General features: G+C 39.8%; 1 protein-coding gene across 3 annotated transcripts; it reads left to right on the top strand.

Moving 5' to 3' along the window:
• Positions 1-5800: 5800 nt before the first annotated feature.
• Positions 5801-20393, top strand: LOC149943435 (calmodulin). 3 transcript variants are annotated; one of them, XM_090175804.1, is made up of 6 exons: positions 5801-5818; positions 6734-6831; positions 16887-16917; positions 17001-17144; positions 17779-18021; positions 19774-20393. In XM_090175804.1, exons 2-6 carry the CDS (start codon positions 6829-6831, stop codon positions 19800-19802), a joined length of 450 nt encoding a protein of 149 aa, XP_090031930.1. In that variant the 5' UTR covers positions 5801-5818; positions 6734-6828; the 3' UTR covers positions 19803-20393. The 3 variants fall into 3 exon arrangements, with proteins under 3 accessions (XP_090031930.1, XP_090031929.1, XP_090031928.1); XM_090175803.1 differs by lacking the exon at positions 5801-5818 and adding an exon at positions 6457-6653; XM_090175802.1 differs by lacking the exons at positions 5801-5818; positions 6734-6831 and adding an exon at positions 16377-16740.
• Positions 20394-20631: the final 238 nt, after the last annotated feature.

The raw sequence follows: 20631 nt of genomic DNA, 5'->3' as shown, positions 1-20631 counted from the left end.
TAGCGCTACTTCAGTAGGACTAGCCAACTTATTTATTCTTTGGTTTTAAAAATTAGACTCGATTTTCAAAAAATAGCTAAGGTAGCCTACGTGAAGGTAGTATATTTCAAAATATAGTAAGTCCATAAATGAATTATTTACAAAATTAATGAGATCTAGTTAATTAACAATTTATAATGGTTTGTATAAAACTATAACCGTTAAATGAGTAGGATTTTGATCAAAAATTCCCTATTTGTTTAGACAACTAGGTTGGCAGGTTTGCCAGACAATCCTTTTTGAGCCTCCCTGGTTCATGAAAAATCGGGCCCTCGAATCGGGCCAAACCTTCTGCCTCCCTATACACAAAAGTAAATAACCACATAAGTAGTATTTTATAGAATGGTCTATTGAGTGTTTCTGCTATCGTTCTAGACTAGAGCCATGAGCGAGAAAAGAGAGAAGCTATGGCGCACCCTACCAAACAAGGAGGCTTCTACTCCCTTTAAGGCATGTGCCAAGTGTGCCATGGCTCAGGGGCTCCCAAGGATAGGGGGCCCCCGTCTTCGAAATAAAAGTTTTTCCATATCTTTAATATTATTATTTGAAGTCAAAAGGTAAGGTCTGAAATTTTTTAGGGGCCCCAAATTCTACTTTGCACAGGGCCACCAATAATGTTAATCGGGCCTTGCGTGGGTGTTCTTATTTGAAAATTGAGCCTTTGAGGAACGGAAGAGGACTAAGGCCATCTATTGGTCAGATAATGAAGTTAGTCGGAAGTTTATTAATAATGGCGACCGCTTTAGTTGTCTCAGATAATATTGATTTCTATACTGAGTTGCAGCCTTGCGGGTTAAGAAAGACAAAATATCTAGTACATTCAGTGGCGGACTGGGTCTAATATTTTCGGCTGCCAGAAGACAAAGGGCCCCCGCTTTAACAACTATAAGGCTATCATGTTTGAGGGGCCTACTTCATGAACGGTCCGTGGGGCCCACCTGCCATTGGGCAGGTTCACTCTATGGCCAGTCCGCCACTGAGTACATTTGGAGGAAAGATACTAGCACGAATTTCCGGTAAATCGACGGACTGAATTTCGAATTTCGCCTATTTTATGTTGAATTATTAAAGATTCCTGCGCGTGTTATATTATTATAAATAAATAAATTATAAAATATTATAAATGTCTATTGCGTAAATATCAAAGTGATCAAAAAATATTTAATGTAGATTATTAATTTTAAGTCTATTTATAGCGTATTTTCAGCTCTTAGACAATCATGAAATCGCACGTTTATGTACGTCAACGTGGTTATCTCGGCATTACCCGTTCTATACTTACCCTGGACTCGTAAAACCGAATTTTCTTTAGGTATGCCACACTTGTAGTACTAAAATTAAATTATTACAACTGTTTTTAAATTTTATTTATGTTAATTAATTAATTATCACATTGAAATATAACGCAATAGACGGTATTTTCCAAAATTATATAACGCGCGCGGGTATACTTAGAAAATCAACCGTAAACTGGCCAAATTCTAAATTCCCGCCGTCGATTCGTCGGAATTTCGTGCTTGTATCTTTCCTTCATATGTACTCGATATTTTACAATTCTTAACATTAATCTATCTTTCAAGTTCAGAATATGTTTACAAAATTAATATGCCTTAAAATTGACACTTTGGTTGCGGTCTATTTTTACAATTCAAATATTATTAAAAAAACACCAATAAGTATATAATATCAAGAATGCATTGAGGTACTTGAGAATATAAAACTTCAGCGTTTCCACTATTAATCTAAATACAGACTTCGAGTGCGGGAAAGTAGCGCCATCTACTTTCATACTTGTCAACTAAATGTAAATAGCAGACGACATTTAAAGTTTCACATAACCTTTGGGTAAAAACTCGGGTCGAATTTCAAGTAGCTCCTCGTTTATCGAATTATCGTCACGTGACTCAGATGAACCTTCCCGCTTCCCAAAACACGTGATTCTGTAGTTGCACCCCCAAAATTCAAACTATTATCTTTACATGTTACTAGGCTGAAACTTTAAACCGTTGCGCAGTTAGTATTTTGATTGAGCAGACATCTTTAATATATTTAATATCGTATTTCTACGTACCACTCCTTGTGATACATGCGCAGTCGCTGATATGTGGGAATACACGCTTGAACACTTGATAGTGAAATTCAGTGGCACCCCAGGGCCCAGTCTCGCATGTTTTACGTGGAAAGTTCGTCTGCTTTCGATTTTTCGTGACTCAGACACTTTTTAGAAAACAGATCTAAATTTAGTTTTTAGAATTACAATATGGAATAAATTTCTTAACGAAGTATGTGAGGGTGATTATGATTAAATCTAATGAGGTTCTTGACATGATTTAGATAAAAGGGGGCGCTGCGCAGCATTAGGGGACCGAATCTGCCTTCGGGTTTGTATAAGCCGCACGAGACATCGGGCGCCGATTTTTTTTATTTAATACCCGCGCTCTGGGTTGGACATAAGGATATTTTTTTTTAGTAGTCAGCCTGACTAGTGAGCCTCCTATCTATATTTATTTTAGTAGTCACTGACTAGGGGGGGGGGGGTAAAAACGGGGGTATAAAAACCATAAGGACATAAGTATATGTATTTGTACCCCGCTGCTCCGCCTTAAGCACTACAGCGGCCACCTTAAACAACCAGCCCTGGACAAAAGTGCGCTTTGCGAAACAACGTTCGGCCAGTGAGACAGCCATTTTGACCGCCTCACATATAGCAAACAAACGCCCTCATCACGGCCCAACAAAAGGCGACACCATGGGCTGCCCGAGACCCACCCTCGCACAGCTGAGGACTAGAGTGGCTTCCTCTTCCACTGCAAACTACCCTCCTTAGTAGGTCACAGAATGACGAGTGTGGAACACCCATGAGGTTCCAGTGACCCAGCGCCCCGATCACATGACCTTGAGAGCCGGGTATGGAGCCCCCCACAGGCTCCAGTGACCCCATCACACCACTAGATAGGGACAGTGGGAATAACCATAAGGACATAAGTATATGTATTTGTACCCCGCTGCTCCGCCTTAAGCACTACAGCGGCCACCTTAAACAACCAGCCCTGGACAAAAGTGCGCTTTGCGAAACAACGTTCGGCCAGTGAGACAGCCATTTTGACCGCCTCACATATAGCAAACAAACGCCCTCATCACGGCCCAACAAAAGGCGACACCATGGGCTGCCCGAGACCCACCCTCGCACAGCTGAGGACTAGAGTGGCTTCCTCTTCCACTGCAAACTACCCTCCTTAGTAGGTCACAGAATGACGAGTGTGGAACACCCATGAGGTTCCAGTGACCCAGCGCCCCGATCACATGACCTTGAGAGCCGGGTATGGAGCCCCCCACAGGCTCCAGTGACCCCATCACACCACTAGATAGGGACAGTGGGAATAACCATAAGGACATAAGTATATGTATTTGTACCCCGCTGCTCCGCCTTAAGCACTACAGCGGCCACCTTAAACAACCAGCCCTGGACAAAAGTGCGCTTTGCGAAACAACGTTCGGCCAGTGAGACAGCCATTTTGACCGCCTCACATATAGCAAACAAACGCCCTCATCACGGCCCAACAAAAGGCGACACCATGGGCTGCCCGAGACCCACCCTCGCACAGCTGAGGACTAGAGTGGCTTCCTCTTCCACTGCAAACTACCCTCCTTAGTAGGTCACAGAATGACGAGTGTGGAACACCCATGAGGTTCCAGTGACCCAGCGCCCCGATCACATGACCTTGAGAGCCGGGTATGGAGCCCCCCACAGGCTCCAGTGACCCCATCACACCACTAGATAGGGACAGTGGGAATAACCATAAGGACATAAGTATATGTATTTGTACCCCGCTGCTCCGCCTTAAGCACTACAGCGGCCACCTTAAACAACCAGCCCTGGACAAAAGTGCGCTTTGCGAAACAACGTTCGGCCAGTGAGACAGCCATTTTGACCGCCTCACATATAGCAAACAAACGCCCTCATCACGGCCCAACAAAAGGCGACACCATGGGCTGCCCGAGACCCACCCTCGCACAGCTGAGGACTAGAGTGGCTTCCTCTTCCACTGCAAACTACCCTCCTTAGTAGGTCACAGAATGACGAGTGTGGAACACCCATGAGGTTCCAGTGACCCAGCGCCCCGATCACATGACCTTGAGAGCCGGGTATGGAGCCCCCCACAGGCTCCAGTGACCCCATCACACCACTAGATAAGGACAGCCAACATTTTGCTTTACCCCACAGAATTAAAATAATTATAATAATAATAATCAGCTAGGCTAATACCCAAGGCACCACCTTAGGCCTAAGTCATCGAGCGACTTTTAAAGCCTTTTAATTCAGGTGGCCGGGTTATAATGCGTAGGAGGGTGGTGGAAAGACCTGCAAGCCACGCGAGCCAACAGCTCCCTATACTAACTATTGCCGTTAACCTCAACAAGTTTTTATGGAAGGCGAAACCGAAGAGCTCGGGGGAAAACCCCTTAAATTTATTTATTATCACTTGAGTTACATGACTTTGGCCCAACACAACTTTTTTTAAAATAAAATAAGACTGATGTATGATGAATTTATGATACGCCATATTCGCCATTATCTCTGAATATTTAGGTAAATTTTTCAATAGTCAAATTGACTAGTGAGCCCCCAGATTTCGATTAATTTTAGTAGTCAGAGAATATTATTTTAGTAGTCAAATGTCGCGACTAGTGCCTTATGTTCAACCCTGCCCGCGCTGCCTCGTGCGCGCGAGACCGCGAGTGGCATAAAAAAGCAAAGGCTGATTAAGTCCCCTAATTTTGTGTAGTGCCCCCTTTTATTTAAAAACATTTCAAGAACCTCCTTAAAATCGAAACGGTAGCGTTGACTGTATAGAGATTAAAATTTATTAAATCATGTTTACATTTTTAATCTTGATTATTAGGACACCCTTTAAGCTCAGGATGGTAGCAGAGTCTAATAGCTCGGTTTTTATATAATTAAATATTAGGAGTATTAATTTTATAATTTTTAAAACGTTATAGCTCGCTTTGAAAATTGCTTCAATGTTTTGGAATAAAAAATAGTGCGGTTAGAAATACATTTTAAATTGGAAAATATAATTTATAAATAAGAAAATAACCATACAAAGTATAATTTTTGCATTTAACATCTGGAGTAATACAGGAGGTAAATTTTTAACTGTGATGTGGTGTACACATCCGCGATTTGGCGGGAAAATAATTCCCATTGTAGAAAACATAGTGCGGGTAGAAATTCGAAATCGCGCGAGCCACAATCTACTAATAATATATCGAGAGCGCGCACTCTTTTATACATGAATGTGTCGTTATTATATTTAAGAATTAACTATTGAAAAAAAGCAGTCCCTATTGTTTTATTTTTTTCAATTTTGCTGCCCTGAACCCTTCTCTAATAAGAGATATATTATAATCTGCTGGTACTACTTTAATAATATTACAGATTAATGTTATCATATTATCTACCGTAACGCCTCTGGAGGACTTCATAATCGTTTGGCGTTCTTGTTTTTCTTAAGGTAACCAAAATTTGCTTTACAGACCAATAGTAACAGGTACTAAACGACCCAAAGAACCATTATGAAAATGCGAATTGTCACGCGATGCTCTTCGATTAAAGCTAGCGTGCCCAGTAGTCTCCCGATGTCTTTAAACTTACTAAAACTGTATCGTAGACCGCGCGAACATTTTGAACGAGCTCTAAGAAAAACACTTAAGTCACCAGAGAGCAAAAAGCGTAAAATACGGATGATATTTTAGCCTCTGTCGATAGTAAGAGGTAAGGTTTCCATTTCTAGTATAAACAAATCCAAGGTTTTCCTTTTATTAATAATTAAGCGTTCGACGTAACCAGCGCGGGTAAAGCGCGAATAATTAATACCGTATTTGTTCTAGTTTAGTCATAGCCAAACTAGGTCGTGCTTTCGCTAGTAATACGAAAGAAATTAGCATGCAAAAGGTATAATTGCCATATCTTACATCGCAGAGTGTATTGTTTCGTGGGAAAAATAGTACCGGTTAATCGACGCCAAACAAAGGCCGCGCGTGGTGCAAAATCTATTTTCGCGCGGAAGTCTTCGGGGATTAATTTGAATAAAAGCGCGCGCGAGAACCTCATCCTCCCGATTTTGACCCCGCTAAAATTTGGTCGTCGCGTCCGGGACCGGTCGAACGATTGCCCAAGAAATATCGGATATCGAAGGTAAAATTGAGTAGGCCTAGGCTAACAAGCGTGGCGTATAGTAATCCGTCGTTTCTTAGTATAAGCGTGACGCAAAAAGGGGGTTTCGAGAGAGATAGCATTGGACACAGCCGCATGACGGCCACGCGTACGCGGTATGAGGAGATCCGCAACGAGCCTCCATAGAGCTGGCGCATTGCGGGTGACGCTCTGCCAATCAGAGGCCCGCGTTGAAAAATTCGGCGCAGTGTTTCCCGCGCTAACGGCCGGTAAACAGGAGGCGCAGTACCCAACTAGCGACGGCTAAAGTTTACGCATCGAAACATAGAGCTGTTATATTATCGGCGTACTACGTACACCTTGGCTTTCGAAAAAAAAGTACCTTTTTTTAACGACCGGGAATTTCTCGAACGCTATCTCGCGTAAAAGCTTGGTATTTAATATTATTTAGTTTAGCTATTTCTAACGTTCAATCGCCGTGGATTGATACAACGGCTTCCCTCCCGTATTTAGGTGCAGGGATTCGAATCTCCAAATCTGCCTATTCTAGCGTCAACTTTTGCCGGTATCGGAGCTTCACGTAGGATAGCGCTTAAAGTTCCTTGGCCATGGTAAGTGTTTTCGTTTCTTTGTTTACGGCCGATCGAGTAGCGCATTTTAGAGGCGTTAAACGCTCCGAAAAATATACGAAAAAGGCTAAATTCGGCTAGGCCTTTAGGGCCTAACCCCTTGATATCCGAGCCGAAACTCGTTTGGACGAGGCTTAGGCGCGGACACGCTTTGTAATCGGAGATAATGGGGCTGGATCGAGTTACGATCGACGAAGAATACTCTAATTAGACTATAAAGGAACCCAACTCTATGTTATCGTTTTAAACCCGTTGAAAAATGAGATTTATTCCATATTTTTCCGAGTTATTAATTCGAAAACTCACGTGCGCGCGTCCCGCCATCGTGTGGCCTATTTTGTAAACGATGCTTCGTATCCAGCGAGGGGAAGGATGGTGTTTCACTGCCATTTGCTTATAGCCCAATCCGATAGCTCAATTTATGTACTTATTGGACACGGGCTCTAGTATCTTACGCCGGATTAATGGTAAAAATTGCACCGTACATTGCTGTTATTTATAACGCGTCTCCCCCCAGTTATAATCAGGGTAGCTGATCATTTTTATTGTATTTAATATAGTGGAGCATAGCCCTCCGAAACAGGAATTTCAATATTGAATTGATCTCAGTACTGGTAGGCCATTTTGCTACCATTAGCGATGATTGTTGTGAACTATTGTTCATCATTATGTATATATATCTCTATACAATGTATATTCGAATCGATGGGACCCGCTGTTCTTTCGCACTTTCTTCCAAGTTGACCTTTTTCTCTTGAGCAAAAAATCCGTTTCAATTTGGTGTGGTGTGTAATGGAATCATTACTGTTGTTTGTTTGGCAACGCTCCAAAGTGATTCAGTTTTCGTTAATAATGTACAGTAACGTTGTCAGTAAGCCATGCCTGTTTTCTTGGCAGCGTGGCCTCCTTGCGAACCCAGGCTGCGTTTTGAAAGTAATGAGCCGACACGTGTGCCTGCTTTCTTTGAAGGGGCCTAATTCTCGATGCTAGAAGTTTGCCTTAATTTTGTCAAGAGGCGCGTGTGACCTTTGTCTGTCGTTAGATGGCGCTTGTAAATCTACCGTTTTCTATGGCCAGCAGCTGTACTCCGGGGAGAAAAACAATAGGCATATTAATATTCCACCCTTTGTTACCCGCCTGAATTGTCGTTTTGGATCGAATCAAACACGTGTTTTGTTCCATACTCCCTCGTCTAATATAAGGCCTATTTAAGCAGGTGTTTTCTTGATTCCCAAAAGTGTCGCAGGCTTATTGCATATCTTAAAAATTGTCAACTTTAACTTCGGAGTACGATGTAAGTAAGGGTGCTTAGGCGAACAAATGGTTTTAAATGCGTTTGTATTAAACAATGGCTGAACGCCAAATATTTCTTAACGCCCATCTTTTGTTCGTATTGAAATAAAATATTAAATAACCAAACTATTTGGAATGGCGTAAATAAATCTTAGGGGTGTTGTTTATATTGAGAACGCACCTGCATTCTCAATTTTCACTCGGCTCGAAAATAGTATTTTATGATTTTGGCTTTTATTGACCTTTCCTAATCCGTCGACTATTTGTGCAATAGCAGCGAAACATTTTATCAGATTAGCGAAGCCTCCGCTGCCCCGGTTGAAAGAAACAGTGACAACGCCCAGGCAACCGCAAACTCCAATTAATTAACGCTAATTGACCAAATTGTTTTCCTGTTTTGATAAAACTACTTAAAAAACGCTCCACCAGTTGGACGTTTTATTGTTTTGTAAATTATAGTTTAGGCTTACTGGCAATTTAATTAGCGGAGCGTTTTGGTACTGCTTGGTTTGGAAAACCTTTTATATCGAAATCATGTTATCTACTAAAAATAAAAAGGAACATTCAATGAAATATTACGTAAGATCGTATTTTGATATCAATTTTTTTTATCCTTTTTTTTAGTAGGGCCCCTAACGGGTGTAAAATGTATTAAAAGAAATATTTAGTTTGTACCTCTCCAGGATAAGATTTCTCGAAAAGTAAGTTTGCCTGATAAATATGAAAACTTTTGTTTCGCTGCGGGGTAGTTGTGAGAATCTGAAAGAATTTGTTAGTGGTGCGAAATATTTAGGGTAGAGATTTCATTACGAAGGTATCTTTCATTTTAAAAAATACTTGGTATTAACTTTTAATGATTTATTAATTATACAAATTTAACTCTTAAATATTTAAACGTAAAACTACCATTTACTAGGAATATTTAAATGTTATCTTATTTAATAAAAATTAATGAAATTTGAATATTTTCCCACAGATAAATTATTCTTCCTTTTATCCAAAATATTAATTTTTGTTTCCTGTTTTTTATGTAAAATAAGGTTACTGACTGCCATAATACGCGAAATCATTTCCCCCGTAGCTTCAAAGAAATAACCAACTCATTGTCATAGGCTAATACAATAGCTTATTGGTAACCTTTTCCTATAGGTCAACAATTGCTTATCAATAATTTTTTCCCCAATTTGACTGATTGAGTCGAAAATAGTGTGTTTACTCGTGGAAAGAGGACCGAAAGAGTAATCGTCCGATATTCCCCCGGTGCCACAGTTTTTGCTCATATCCGGTCGTCTTTGGCTGGCTTGTGCCACGCCTTTGGAAACAACGCGCTGCGAAGGGAACAAGACGTCAAACGCGTTAACATTCAGACACCCGTCTTATCGGCTAGTATTTCTCGATAATTTCAAATAATCAAAGTTAAGATAATCAAACTTCATTCACGATGACTGCTTGTCAATTACTTCAGTTAAGAGGTTTTCGCCTCCACTTGTTTATCATCCGCAACTATCCCCTTTTCCGGTGAGATCACCATCTTTAGGAGTGGAGGAACGGGGTTCTCGACTAATGCATCGCTATCTTTTTTGTTCAACTCCCACGAACGCGTTTTTCAAGGTTGAATATTAAGTATTCTCTGATCGTGGGGTTTTTGCCAGATTCAAGGCTCGGGTGGAAAACGCTCATTACAATGAATCTTAACTGTTAATGCTTTTGGTTTGTTTTTTTCCCCATTAGAGAAATTACCATATTTGTATCTGAAATAAAACTGCTTTTTTTACTCATTAGCCTTATCCAAAACTAGTCAACTATTGTTGTTTTACTGTTTTAATGGGTCTTTATTTCGAGGTCTGTTTAAGTGGAATGTTTTAATTATATTCACTTTAAGTACGAATTATGTCTATAATTTTTTTTTATAATTGTAGATAAATATATATATTTATAAAAGTTAGTGGCCTTGGTTCGAAGAATAGTTGGGGATAAAATCGTATTTTCGGGTGAATTGCGAAACTTAGACCGGACAGACACGGATCCTATTGACGTAAGACCGCCATTCAATTAACGGAGAAAATCCTGGTTGGCGGACAGGGAAATGAGGGAAACTCCCCAGGAATTCCAATTAAAGCTTTCGTGGCTCCATCCTGTTGCAATATCCACCACTAAAACTTCCCGGTTTTGTTTTTTTTTAGCTTTTCCTGTTATTGCACCTACAAAACGTAATAGACAGCGCGATAAATAATCCTGGGATTTTTGGTAGTAAGCCCGTATCGAATAATGGCCGCCATCTTTACTGATTGTAGACCATTCGACCGAAAAACCGCGTTTTGCGCGCTTTTCATTCAATATACCGTTAGTGATATATTTATATATCGTAGGTTACGTGACGATAGTATATCTAATTTGGACTAAACTATGTCTTAAATATTTATTATTCCGTACCGACGTGTATTTTTAGACCTTTTTCCCTTGAAATTTGATATTTTCCGGGTTTAATTTTGGAAAATAACCTTGATAAGACCCGACGTGAAATAGTTGCCTACCATATCTAACCTAACCTACCCGAAGTGAAAACGAACCAGATTTAAATTTCCCATTCAACTGAATCCCGCCATGTTGGGCTATAAACGAAAATACTTTTCGGTCCAATAGTATACAACCTCTTTACTCTTCAAAAAATGGTCGAAGTTAATTTTTATACGTATCGATTAGAAGCCATAGACGTAAAAATCCTTATTTTCAGATTCGTCTCGCGGTGATTCAATCGTTTTTGTTCATTACGTTGGCCGATTTCGATATTGTCAAAGGTAATCAGCCATTTGAATTCGATAGTTGGCAACGAGCCCAATATTTGTCATATTCTAAATAGGCGTATTTGACGAAGCGAGGTTACGCTCGACTTCGCTAAGTTTTAAAATCGCCGCTACTAGTCATTTGTCACGATTCGACTGCACTCCCCTTATTCCCGCGCCCCCTATCTAGCCACGCTGGTCTCTTGAAACGTTTAACTTTCTATCCTTTTCCGCTAGTGTCTGTTGCTTGGCTCGTTGTGGTTCAAATCATTAAATCCGCTGACAGATAGTCTACGAAGTGAAGCTTTTTTATTGACTTCTTTTGAAACGTCGAAATGTATTTCCCAAATGATAGCGCCGATAGAGAGGGAATGCGCGCCTTGTTGCTTGCCACCAAATCATATCTGACGTTCTTATATCTAAGCGGATAACGCTAGATCGTTGTAAGCTATTCTGATTTTTTACTCTCCAAGGTCTTACCTTACCACCCCTCCACCTAGTAAGAGTTAACGATGATAGTGAGCTTAAAATAATCAAAACTTTTAGTGCTTATTCTCAGGGTATAGGCAAAGATAATATAGACCTCGTACCCTAGTTTCGAAATAACTGCCTGCCGCGTAGTCAAGAGCGTTTACCCACTTACTGCCGGAACTCGGAAACAATTGCCTCCCTAGTAACCGCGTTCCATCAAAGTTGGCCGTAATAGGACAATACAGCGACCTATGGAGGCGGATTTTCAGAGGTCACGTGGTCAAAGAGGACAATACAGCGACCTATGGAGGCCGATTTTTCAGAGGCCACGTGGTCAAAGAGGACAATACAGCGACCTATGGAGGCCGATTTTTCAGAGGTCACGTGGTCAAAGAGGACAATACAGCGACCTATGGAGGCGGATTTTTCGGAGTTCACGTGGTCAAAGAGGACAATACAGCGACCTATGGAGGCGGATTTTTCGGAGTTCACGTGCTCAAAGAGGACAATACAGCGACCTATGGATGCCGATTTTTCGGAGTTCACGTGCTCAAAGTGGGTAAACGCTTCGTTCGAAAACGGTCGATCAGAAAACTCTCAGAATTCGAATCTAGGGTACGAAGTTCTATATTATCTCGATATATGTCATTTCAGTTTCTTTTTATATTATTTTTAATTTCCTTGATACTGTAACGGAAAGAATTAATTCGGATACTGAAAAATATTTTGCAATAAGAGAGGGCTAAGTCGGCTACGCGTCCCTAACTTGATAAAATGGGACGACCAAATAGTGCAGCTAAAGCCCGAGTGAGTCGACAGTAAATAAAAGGGCCAAGTTACTTTATATTATCGCACATAGGGACCTCGAAGAATGACGTCACGTTGTATCTACCTTTGGCTATGGCAGCCATGCACGAGTGACGTATCATCTACGTCATGCTGCCTAGTCCCAATTGCATTAGCTTCTGGTTCTAAATCGAAAGAGTAGCGAGCGGTTGGCATGAAGGGCTTGCCAGCACCCTTCTACGCAATTTAACCGGCTACCTGTATGATATAAAGGTAATAAAAGTCGCTCGATGACATGGGCCTAAGGTGGTGCCTTGGGTATTAGTTTAGTTTATATAAATAAACTTTCGTTACCAAGTAGGCCAACTTTCCATAGTGTGCTTTAGATTATCCGCAGTAACTTATTCTTAACTAATGCAAAACTCGGCAGTTGACATATTTTGATATGAATAACTTGATGTCTTCGTTATATTAAAAATAATTCAGATAATTAAATTGCTTTAATAATTAAATTGCTGGAACTGTTCGAAAATGCTATCGCCATTAGTTCAACCTTTTTGACCCAAAAACACCGTCCGATATATTGGCAGCATGACGTATATAATACGTCACTCATGCTTTTTCCAATTGGAAAAAAATTACAAGCATGGCGGTGGTTAAAGGTACGGCGTGACGTCACGCTACCAAGTCCTTATTCTACAGGTTTAGTAGATCAAAATTGATTTTATTTTCTCGCTCCGCTTCGCATTGGGTGGTGACAGAGACAAAACAAAATAGAAAAATTGGAAGAAATAATCAAATGAAATTTTACGAATATGCAAATGAATACGGAGAGAAATAAAGTCGCGGCACCCAGTCCTGTCCTAACCGTTGCGCGTTACCCAGCTAATTTGAAATGAGGAGTTGGGCGCCAGTCGACGGAGGCTCAACAATTTTCCCTCCCCCCCCCCTTCAACCCCTTCCCCCTGTTTCCTTCCCCCAAATCCGCCGCGGCTTCCTTCCGATCGATAGTAAAGGTGGAGGGGGGAGTTGGGGGTCGGCATCGGAGGGGAAGGAAGAATCGCGCCTGGGCCTGCCTTCGCGATTCGCTCCCACCTGTCCAGGCAAGCCGCAGCGCGTCGAAATCCCTGGCCCTAGTTCTACGCTGGCTAGCCTGTATTAGCCTAGATGGCTTTTTAGTAGGTCATCCTCGCTGGTGCTAAATGCGGATAGCGGGTATTCATGGGGGCTCGCTCTCACCCCTTCCCTCGCACCTTCGCCGGTCACGCGGTGTGTGTCTTATAGAGAGCCGCAACCGCTGCCGCAGTTGGGTTATTAACACTTGCTTTAAACCCCTCCCCCTCCCCCGTTCCGTAAGAACAAATTGTCACGCGAAATCCCGTTTTTATATCGAAACCCTTTTATCCGGTAAACTGATGCCGTCTTAGAAGAACATGCTCTGGCTGCTATCTCGGGTTTCCATCGGTAATTCCCATTACTAGTTTTAAAGCTTCTTTATGGTACTGAAAAGTAGCTATTGTCGTTTCGGAGAAGTTTCTTTGAAGTTTACTTAGTAAACCAATCGGCCTTTTATGACGGGGATTTGGCACCCCTTACTCCCTTAATGACGTTATCCTAATAATCACCGTACTGGCCTCCCAACCCACACTACTACCAATAGGTGAAATTTTACATATTGACAGGTTCTGTCCCGTCAAATACTCTCTTAAGTAAGGTGATACGCTTGTAATATTTATCTAGCTCTTAAAGTGCCACAACTACTGGTATTTTCTGATCTTGATCAATACTTAAGTAGCTTTTTATTTTTTAATTACTTTAAGTTGATAATGTATATCTTACTAAGTACTTTTCGATGGGAGCAATTACCAGTTTAAAAAATTAATTTATATTTACTTATAAAAACCGTGGGGTCCGACATTTGCAAATTATGCGAACTGGATTTTAAATCTCAAAGTGATTTCTGAAATCAAACTAATTCAGAGCGTATTTCTCATGTTGATTTCTGCGAAAGTTCATGTTTCAAACAGAATACTACTAATCTCCGTAATAATGTACTTATGGTTTTACGCAGCGCGCATATACAGATAGTCCGTAGTAGCTGAAGAATAGGCGATAGCATAAATTGCAAGGAATACTGGGTAAAATTTCTTTCGGGAAACATTTGAGCGCCATCAAACGGTAGAAACGTTAAACAAATCTTTAAAAGTTTAATTTTTAAAGAAAGTCCTACTTAAAATTTTGTGGTATGTTATGTTTCTAAATATTTATACTTTTTTAATAGAAAAAAATATTAATTTATTTAAATTAATTTAATATTATTGTGATAGTGTTGTTAATTCTCCGCCTAGAAAATTGTATACAAAATTAAATTTCTAGACTAGAACACGTTTTTAACCTAGGCTTAGTGAAGAAGTCCTTATATTTGGACCACGGCCAACCTCGATCGCGGAAGCGCGTTATAGAAGTTGGCAGTGCTATGACGAATTTCCGGGAACATTTTAACAAGTTAGCTAAGATCAAAACAATTCATGTTATCGCCTATTACTGGTATAGGTCTTTCCATAAATTCGCTACGACTGCCCAACTTGTTCTTGTGTGCAGTTACGGAACTTGGTAGCTAATTCGAAAGTGTCCCGAGTTTTCGTGACAGCTGACGCGAATCAAAACTGAATTAAAAACCTGTTTACTAAATTAATTAGGATGATTATGGGATTTTTTTTTAAACTACTCGACAAATTTTAATCTAAATATTTATACATTATCTCGACTAGTAGACGTGGAAAAGTATTTTCAATCTGAAACGGATTTAGAAAAATTTAGACTATTTTAAAATTGATTTTCAGGTTCTTTCTAGAGCACAAATTCTGACCCGTTTTTCGATATTTCAATACGTTAAATTTATATTTTAAGCCCCGATTTTAAAATATTTTGGCCTAGGAGTAAAATTTTAAAACCGGTTTTAAATATTCCAGTACTTTGTTATTTGGGCCTTGATTTAAAGGAATTCGGTTTTTGATATTTCAGTACGTAAATCGGGGTGGAAAATTAAAGCTTTAGATTTTTTTAGAGTACGAATTTAAAACCGGTTTTTGACAGTTCAATGCGTTAATTCAAAATTTCAAGCCCTGATTTCAAAGATTTTGGAGTAAGCTTTTAAACCGGTTTTAAAATTTTCAACACGTTAATTCAAAATTTAAAGCCCCGATTTCAAAGATTTTGGGTTTTTTTAAGTACGAATTTAAACTGGTTTTCGGCATTTCAGTTCTTTTAATTTTCTAGATTTAAAATATTTTACTCCGGTTTCTACTTAAAATTCAAGATTTTCCAAATTATCTCTTCCGCTAACTGTGGGTTGGGATCATTGTTGCCAAACGTACGATAACTTCAAAGGCGTACTATATATATTATTTTCAACTTACCATAATGTACGATAATTTCAATTTTTGTATAAAACCCGTTAAAACTTTAATCTTTTAAATATTAGATTTTTGTCGAACCTAATTTAAGCGCTAATAAAATTTTTGATTACTCAAGTTTAACGTTGATATTGTCAGGCGTTCTGAAATCGATAATATTTTTAATACGGTACAATAATTTGATATGATGGTTGGGATAATATCGTAAACCCTTCGTGGCTTATTTTTGCTTCGCGAATTCGAGTTGCAACGCTGACTTTTCTCGTGGCAGAGTCCCGTTGTAAAGCTAGTATGAAACTCGGGTCGTTAAAGTTCTAATGAGCGCACGTGGGTTTCGCTACACTAAATCAACGTTGTCGAAAACCGATACTTTGTCAGAAACAATCGGGACTCTCAATAAATGCCCTTCGCGCGGGCCGGGGGTCCGAGGGGCGCTCGCTATAAAAACGCTATAAAATCAAGTTAATTGTGAAAAACGCGGCCAAAAAAGAGGGGCCATTCGCTGGAGGTACACTTTTTAATAGGCCAAGTTTTGCGGCGACTCCTTGGTCCTTCGCGTCCTTTTAACTCGAAGCCCCCCACCCCTTCGCGACCCCTTTTCCTCATGGCGCGTTGCGCGGTCCCCCCCTCTGGCGCTCTCCCTTTTGACGCGTGTGTGTGCGCGACTATTCCAGCTAGTCCGCGGTGCCGCCCAGCAATGCAGATGTCCGCTCTGCAGTGAAGCATGCGCGCGCTCAGCGGTGAAGCAGACTTCGCCCGCATTGAGGTTCGTGCGCTTGCCCGACAGTGAAGCCCTTCGGTTCGCCTCGTCGGCCGGCACTACGCTCAGCTCTCTCTGGCGAGAAGGAATGAGATGAGTCTTCGCTAGGGATTCTTCTCCACGATTATTATTATTCGACGAGTCTTCCCCGAGACGACGGACGACAATATTAGCTAATACCAGTTACCCCGAGATTACTTCTATTTTAGTAATTTTATAGCGCGCCAACCACCCGAGGTCTTAAGAACTTTGAATAATCGGTAACAGTGCTTTAACACCTGACATCAACCCCCGGTCACTCGCTCCTCCGTAGTGCCATCTCAACATTCTTCCAGTCTTCAAGTCCATCTAGGGTCTTGCGTCTACCTTTTACATGGAAATGGTAAATTATTCAATTCGCCCGCGTCGCGATAGTTGGCACGCGTTATAATCCCCGACGTTATTTCGCGACGGCCATGACTTATTATTTAACTTAGGCGTGTTTTTGTTTCTCTATTTTGTGGTCTAATTGCAATTTCTACGTTTCAGGCTGACCAACTAACAGAAGAACAGATTGCAGGTATTTTGTTTTGTAACATTTTGAGCGTGTATGAAATAAAGGAAGACGCGACGTCTCTAACCGATTGCGCGTGTTTGCGACAGAATTCAAGGAAGCCTTCTCCCTTTTCGACAAGGATGGCGACGGCACGATCACGACCAAGGAATTGGGAACCGTCATGAGGTCCTTAGGTCAAAATCCCACGGAAGCGGAGCTTCAAGACATGATCAATGAAGTCGACGCTGACGGTGAGGATTCGCTTTATTTTACTCTCAGCTACTCGATGAGTAAACGATTACCCAATTATCGAAAGTAAATTAACTGGGTTGCGTCACGAGAAACCCCGATTTTAGTTGGTATAAGACTGAAATAGAATTGCGGGCTGGAGATGAATAAGGGACTATGAAGTTTTCCGGAAATTAGGGGTAGCTTTTTAAATTCGAATGCTGCACTCCGGTTTATTAAACATGAAAGTGAACAGAATCTTCGTTGAACGAATAATCTTAGCCAATAAGCTAGTGGGAACGCGTAAGGATGGTAGGAATAGGGGCTCCTATAGATCTTGCATCCTATAAGTCCAACAGCGCTCCTTGCGGGAAAAATAAGAAATTCGTTGAAGCACTATTTTATATTCCTTTGAAAGATAGTGTCTGCGTAAGGGTAGACTAAGCGGGCTGTACTGTGATTTTATTTTCCTTGGAGGCCCACAAAGATTTTAAGGGTCCCGAGAATCACCTCCCTTATTCAACCCGTGGGTAAAAGGTCAAAATGAGGGCCCACTTTTGAGAAAAAATAAAAGTCCTGCTAGTTGCGACAGGGAGCTTTTTACGATGCGGCGTTGTTTAAGCCGCGATCCTTTGTTTGGTATCTTCCTCGTCGCAGGCAACGGTACCATTGATTTCCCAGAGTTCCTGACAATGATGGCAAGAAAAATGAAGGACACGGATAGTGAGGAAGAAATTAGGGAAGCCTTCAGGGTATTCGACAAAGACGGCAACGGTTTCATCAGTGCGGCCGAGCTTCGACACGTGATGACTAACTTAGGCGAAAAGCTGACGGACGAAGAAGTAGACGAAATGATCAGAGAAGCCGACATTGATGGTGATGGTCAAGTAAATTACGAAGGTAAGTCCGAACGCGGCCTACCCCCTTCCATGTCCAATATTCCTGGGGACAATAAAACTAAAATCGGGCTCCCGGGGCACTTACCATCTGGCTTCATTGGGCAGTCAGCCCTAAGCTAGAGTTGGTATGGACGTTAGTCCCAAAAACCACGTAACTCGTCTTAAACGAATTTCCTCTTAACGAAAGAGCTTATCAACATTCTTTTATAGCCAAAATATGTAAAATAGTGCCACTATATTTTCAAATTTATAGATTTTTTTTTAACCATTTATAAAAAGCAATGGGTAATACCTTTTTTAAATATAAATAATTATTTAATTTTTTGAGATACTTTATTTTGGAACTAAGGCTAAGGTAGCTTAAAGGCGAGAGCTACAGGGCTGCCACGGTACCTGGAATTCCTAGAGAAGTCAGGGAATTTCAATATGGGTATAAAAGTCAGGGAATTTTAAAAATCAGGGAAATGTCAGGGAATTTAATTTCGGTTTCAAATAAGAAACTTTTACTAAAATATAGGTAAAAAAATACAATCTTGGCCAAAAATAAGTCAAGGAAAATCTACAAAGATGGTCAAGGAAAACATGGAAAATTCAGGGAATTTGATTGGAAAAACTGTGGCAACCCTGAGCTAGGTTTCGCGCCTTTAAAATCATGGATTAAAATCACGTATTATACTTCAATGTATTTTTGAAAATGTACGAAAGTAGGTTCTTTAGAAAATGCAATTAATATAGATTAATTTAAAATATAGTTAACGTTATCGCTGCACTCAAATTATTTGTAAGTTTTTCGAGAAAACAGGCATAACTTTAAAAATCAATTAAAATATTATTTAAATCAAATCAATTTTTTTTTCATAAAATAAACAACCCTGGTAACTGATTTAAATCATTTTTAACTTAAAAAATCAATATATTATTTAAAAGGGCGAAATAATAAAAATTATTGTTTCTGTAGCAACTCTTAAAAAAACAATTGGAAATTAAATTCAGTTAAGATAATTACATTTTTGTTTGTATTTCGATACAAGCATGTTTATCAATCAGACGTGTAAATATTGCTTTAAGTATATAAAAATAAATTCAACTTGATCTGTGACGTCACCCTAATGTCATGGCGGTCGTTTCAAGGCGGGTATAACTGAGCAAGCACCCAATTTAGCAGTTGAATGGATCAACTTGAGGTTTTTCCTTCTGATCGACACATATTTTGGTCTTAGAGGCATTTAAATGCATTTGGGACCCTAATATGTAGTGGTATTTTCAGGGTGAAAATTATCTTAAAACTTATGTTTTGGTTGCCAATGGTGTTCAGGGTCGATTTCGCCAACTGAGCTAGAATTTGCCAACTAAGGGCCAAAGAAAATATAGAAGAGGAATTGAAACTGTCGTTTAAAGGGCCACAGAATCGTTTGAATTTTGAAAAAGGGTCTGAAAAATGTCCAATTAGGATTGGTCAGATTTTCTATCACGAGACACAGAAGGGGAGGAGTTACCTAATATTCGGGCTGAATTTTTTTCAGATGTTTCTGTGGCGTTTTAAAGGCATCGATGTTATCGTGGCGGACTTATTGTTTATAATATTTTAGATGAGGTTTAATTATAGAAAGATTAAGTAAATTACCGGGAGTTTTGTCTCCTCAATAAGCTTACCGTAATCGCCATATTGTGAGATTTTACCCGAAATAGCGCGTGACTTCACTATTTTTGCGAATAATCAATAATGTAAAACTTCGCCTTTTTTCTCTTTCAGAATTTGTGACTATGATGACATCAAAGTGAGCCGGGGACAGTTGGTTGCCTTTGGCTGTAATTAAAAAATCTTTTTACTTGGCATTTCTTGCTTTTCCATTTTAATGTTTGGTGTTAGCTCTTAACACCCATTTTTCGTCTCACGGCTTTTACTGCTGTAAAGTAAAAAAATTTTGTACAATATAAAAATGAGCAGGCGTGGAATGTCATTCTGTTATCTCTTCCCTTCCCTCCCCATTTTTGAATTTTCATGACTTTTAAAACTTCTTCTCTGATGATTGTAACTGTATTTTTCGTCTAAAAAGCAGATATTTAGATTTGTGCCGTTTTTGTATATTTTTAAACTCTTCATTAAAACCAAACGTTTATTAATTAATTAATAAATTAAAAGAATTAATTTATTAATTAATAAATGTTGTCGTTTACGTTAACATTCGCCTTTAGGTTCCTTTGTCTTACAATTTAAATAAGAGAATAAAAATAATACACCAATTGTTTGGTTTTCAACATTCCACAATGTAACATAAAAAAGTTTCTTTGTGTGAAATGAGCGATGTAAATGACTCTTCGAAACTTAAAAAAAAAACATTATTATCCACTATCCCTGTAATATTAAAATAATATTATGTAATAAATTATTAAAGAACCTTTTTTTCATTCCCTTTATTATGCTTTAAAAAAAATGTGAATTGTACAAAATCGGAATCGTAATTTCTGGAGGATTTTGTGGGCTGAAAAACTTTTTTAAGAAAAATATGGAAGATCTCGAATGATGTTTCTTGGGACTGGAAATGTGAAAAGATGTTTTAGTTTCTAAATGGGAAATGTTTGAACTTTGAAGCCTGGGTAAAAAGTGACC

The sequence above is a fragment of the Leiobunum rupestre genome, chromosome 5, assembly GCF_980474605.1.
Source record: "Leiobunum rupestre chromosome 5, qqLeiRupe1.1.hap1, whole genome shotgun sequence".
In the NCBI taxonomy this organism is placed as follows: Eukaryota; Metazoa; Arthropoda; class Arachnida; order Opiliones; family Sclerosomatidae; genus Leiobunum; species Leiobunum rupestre.
This window is presented reverse-complemented; position numbering and strand designations above follow the sequence as displayed.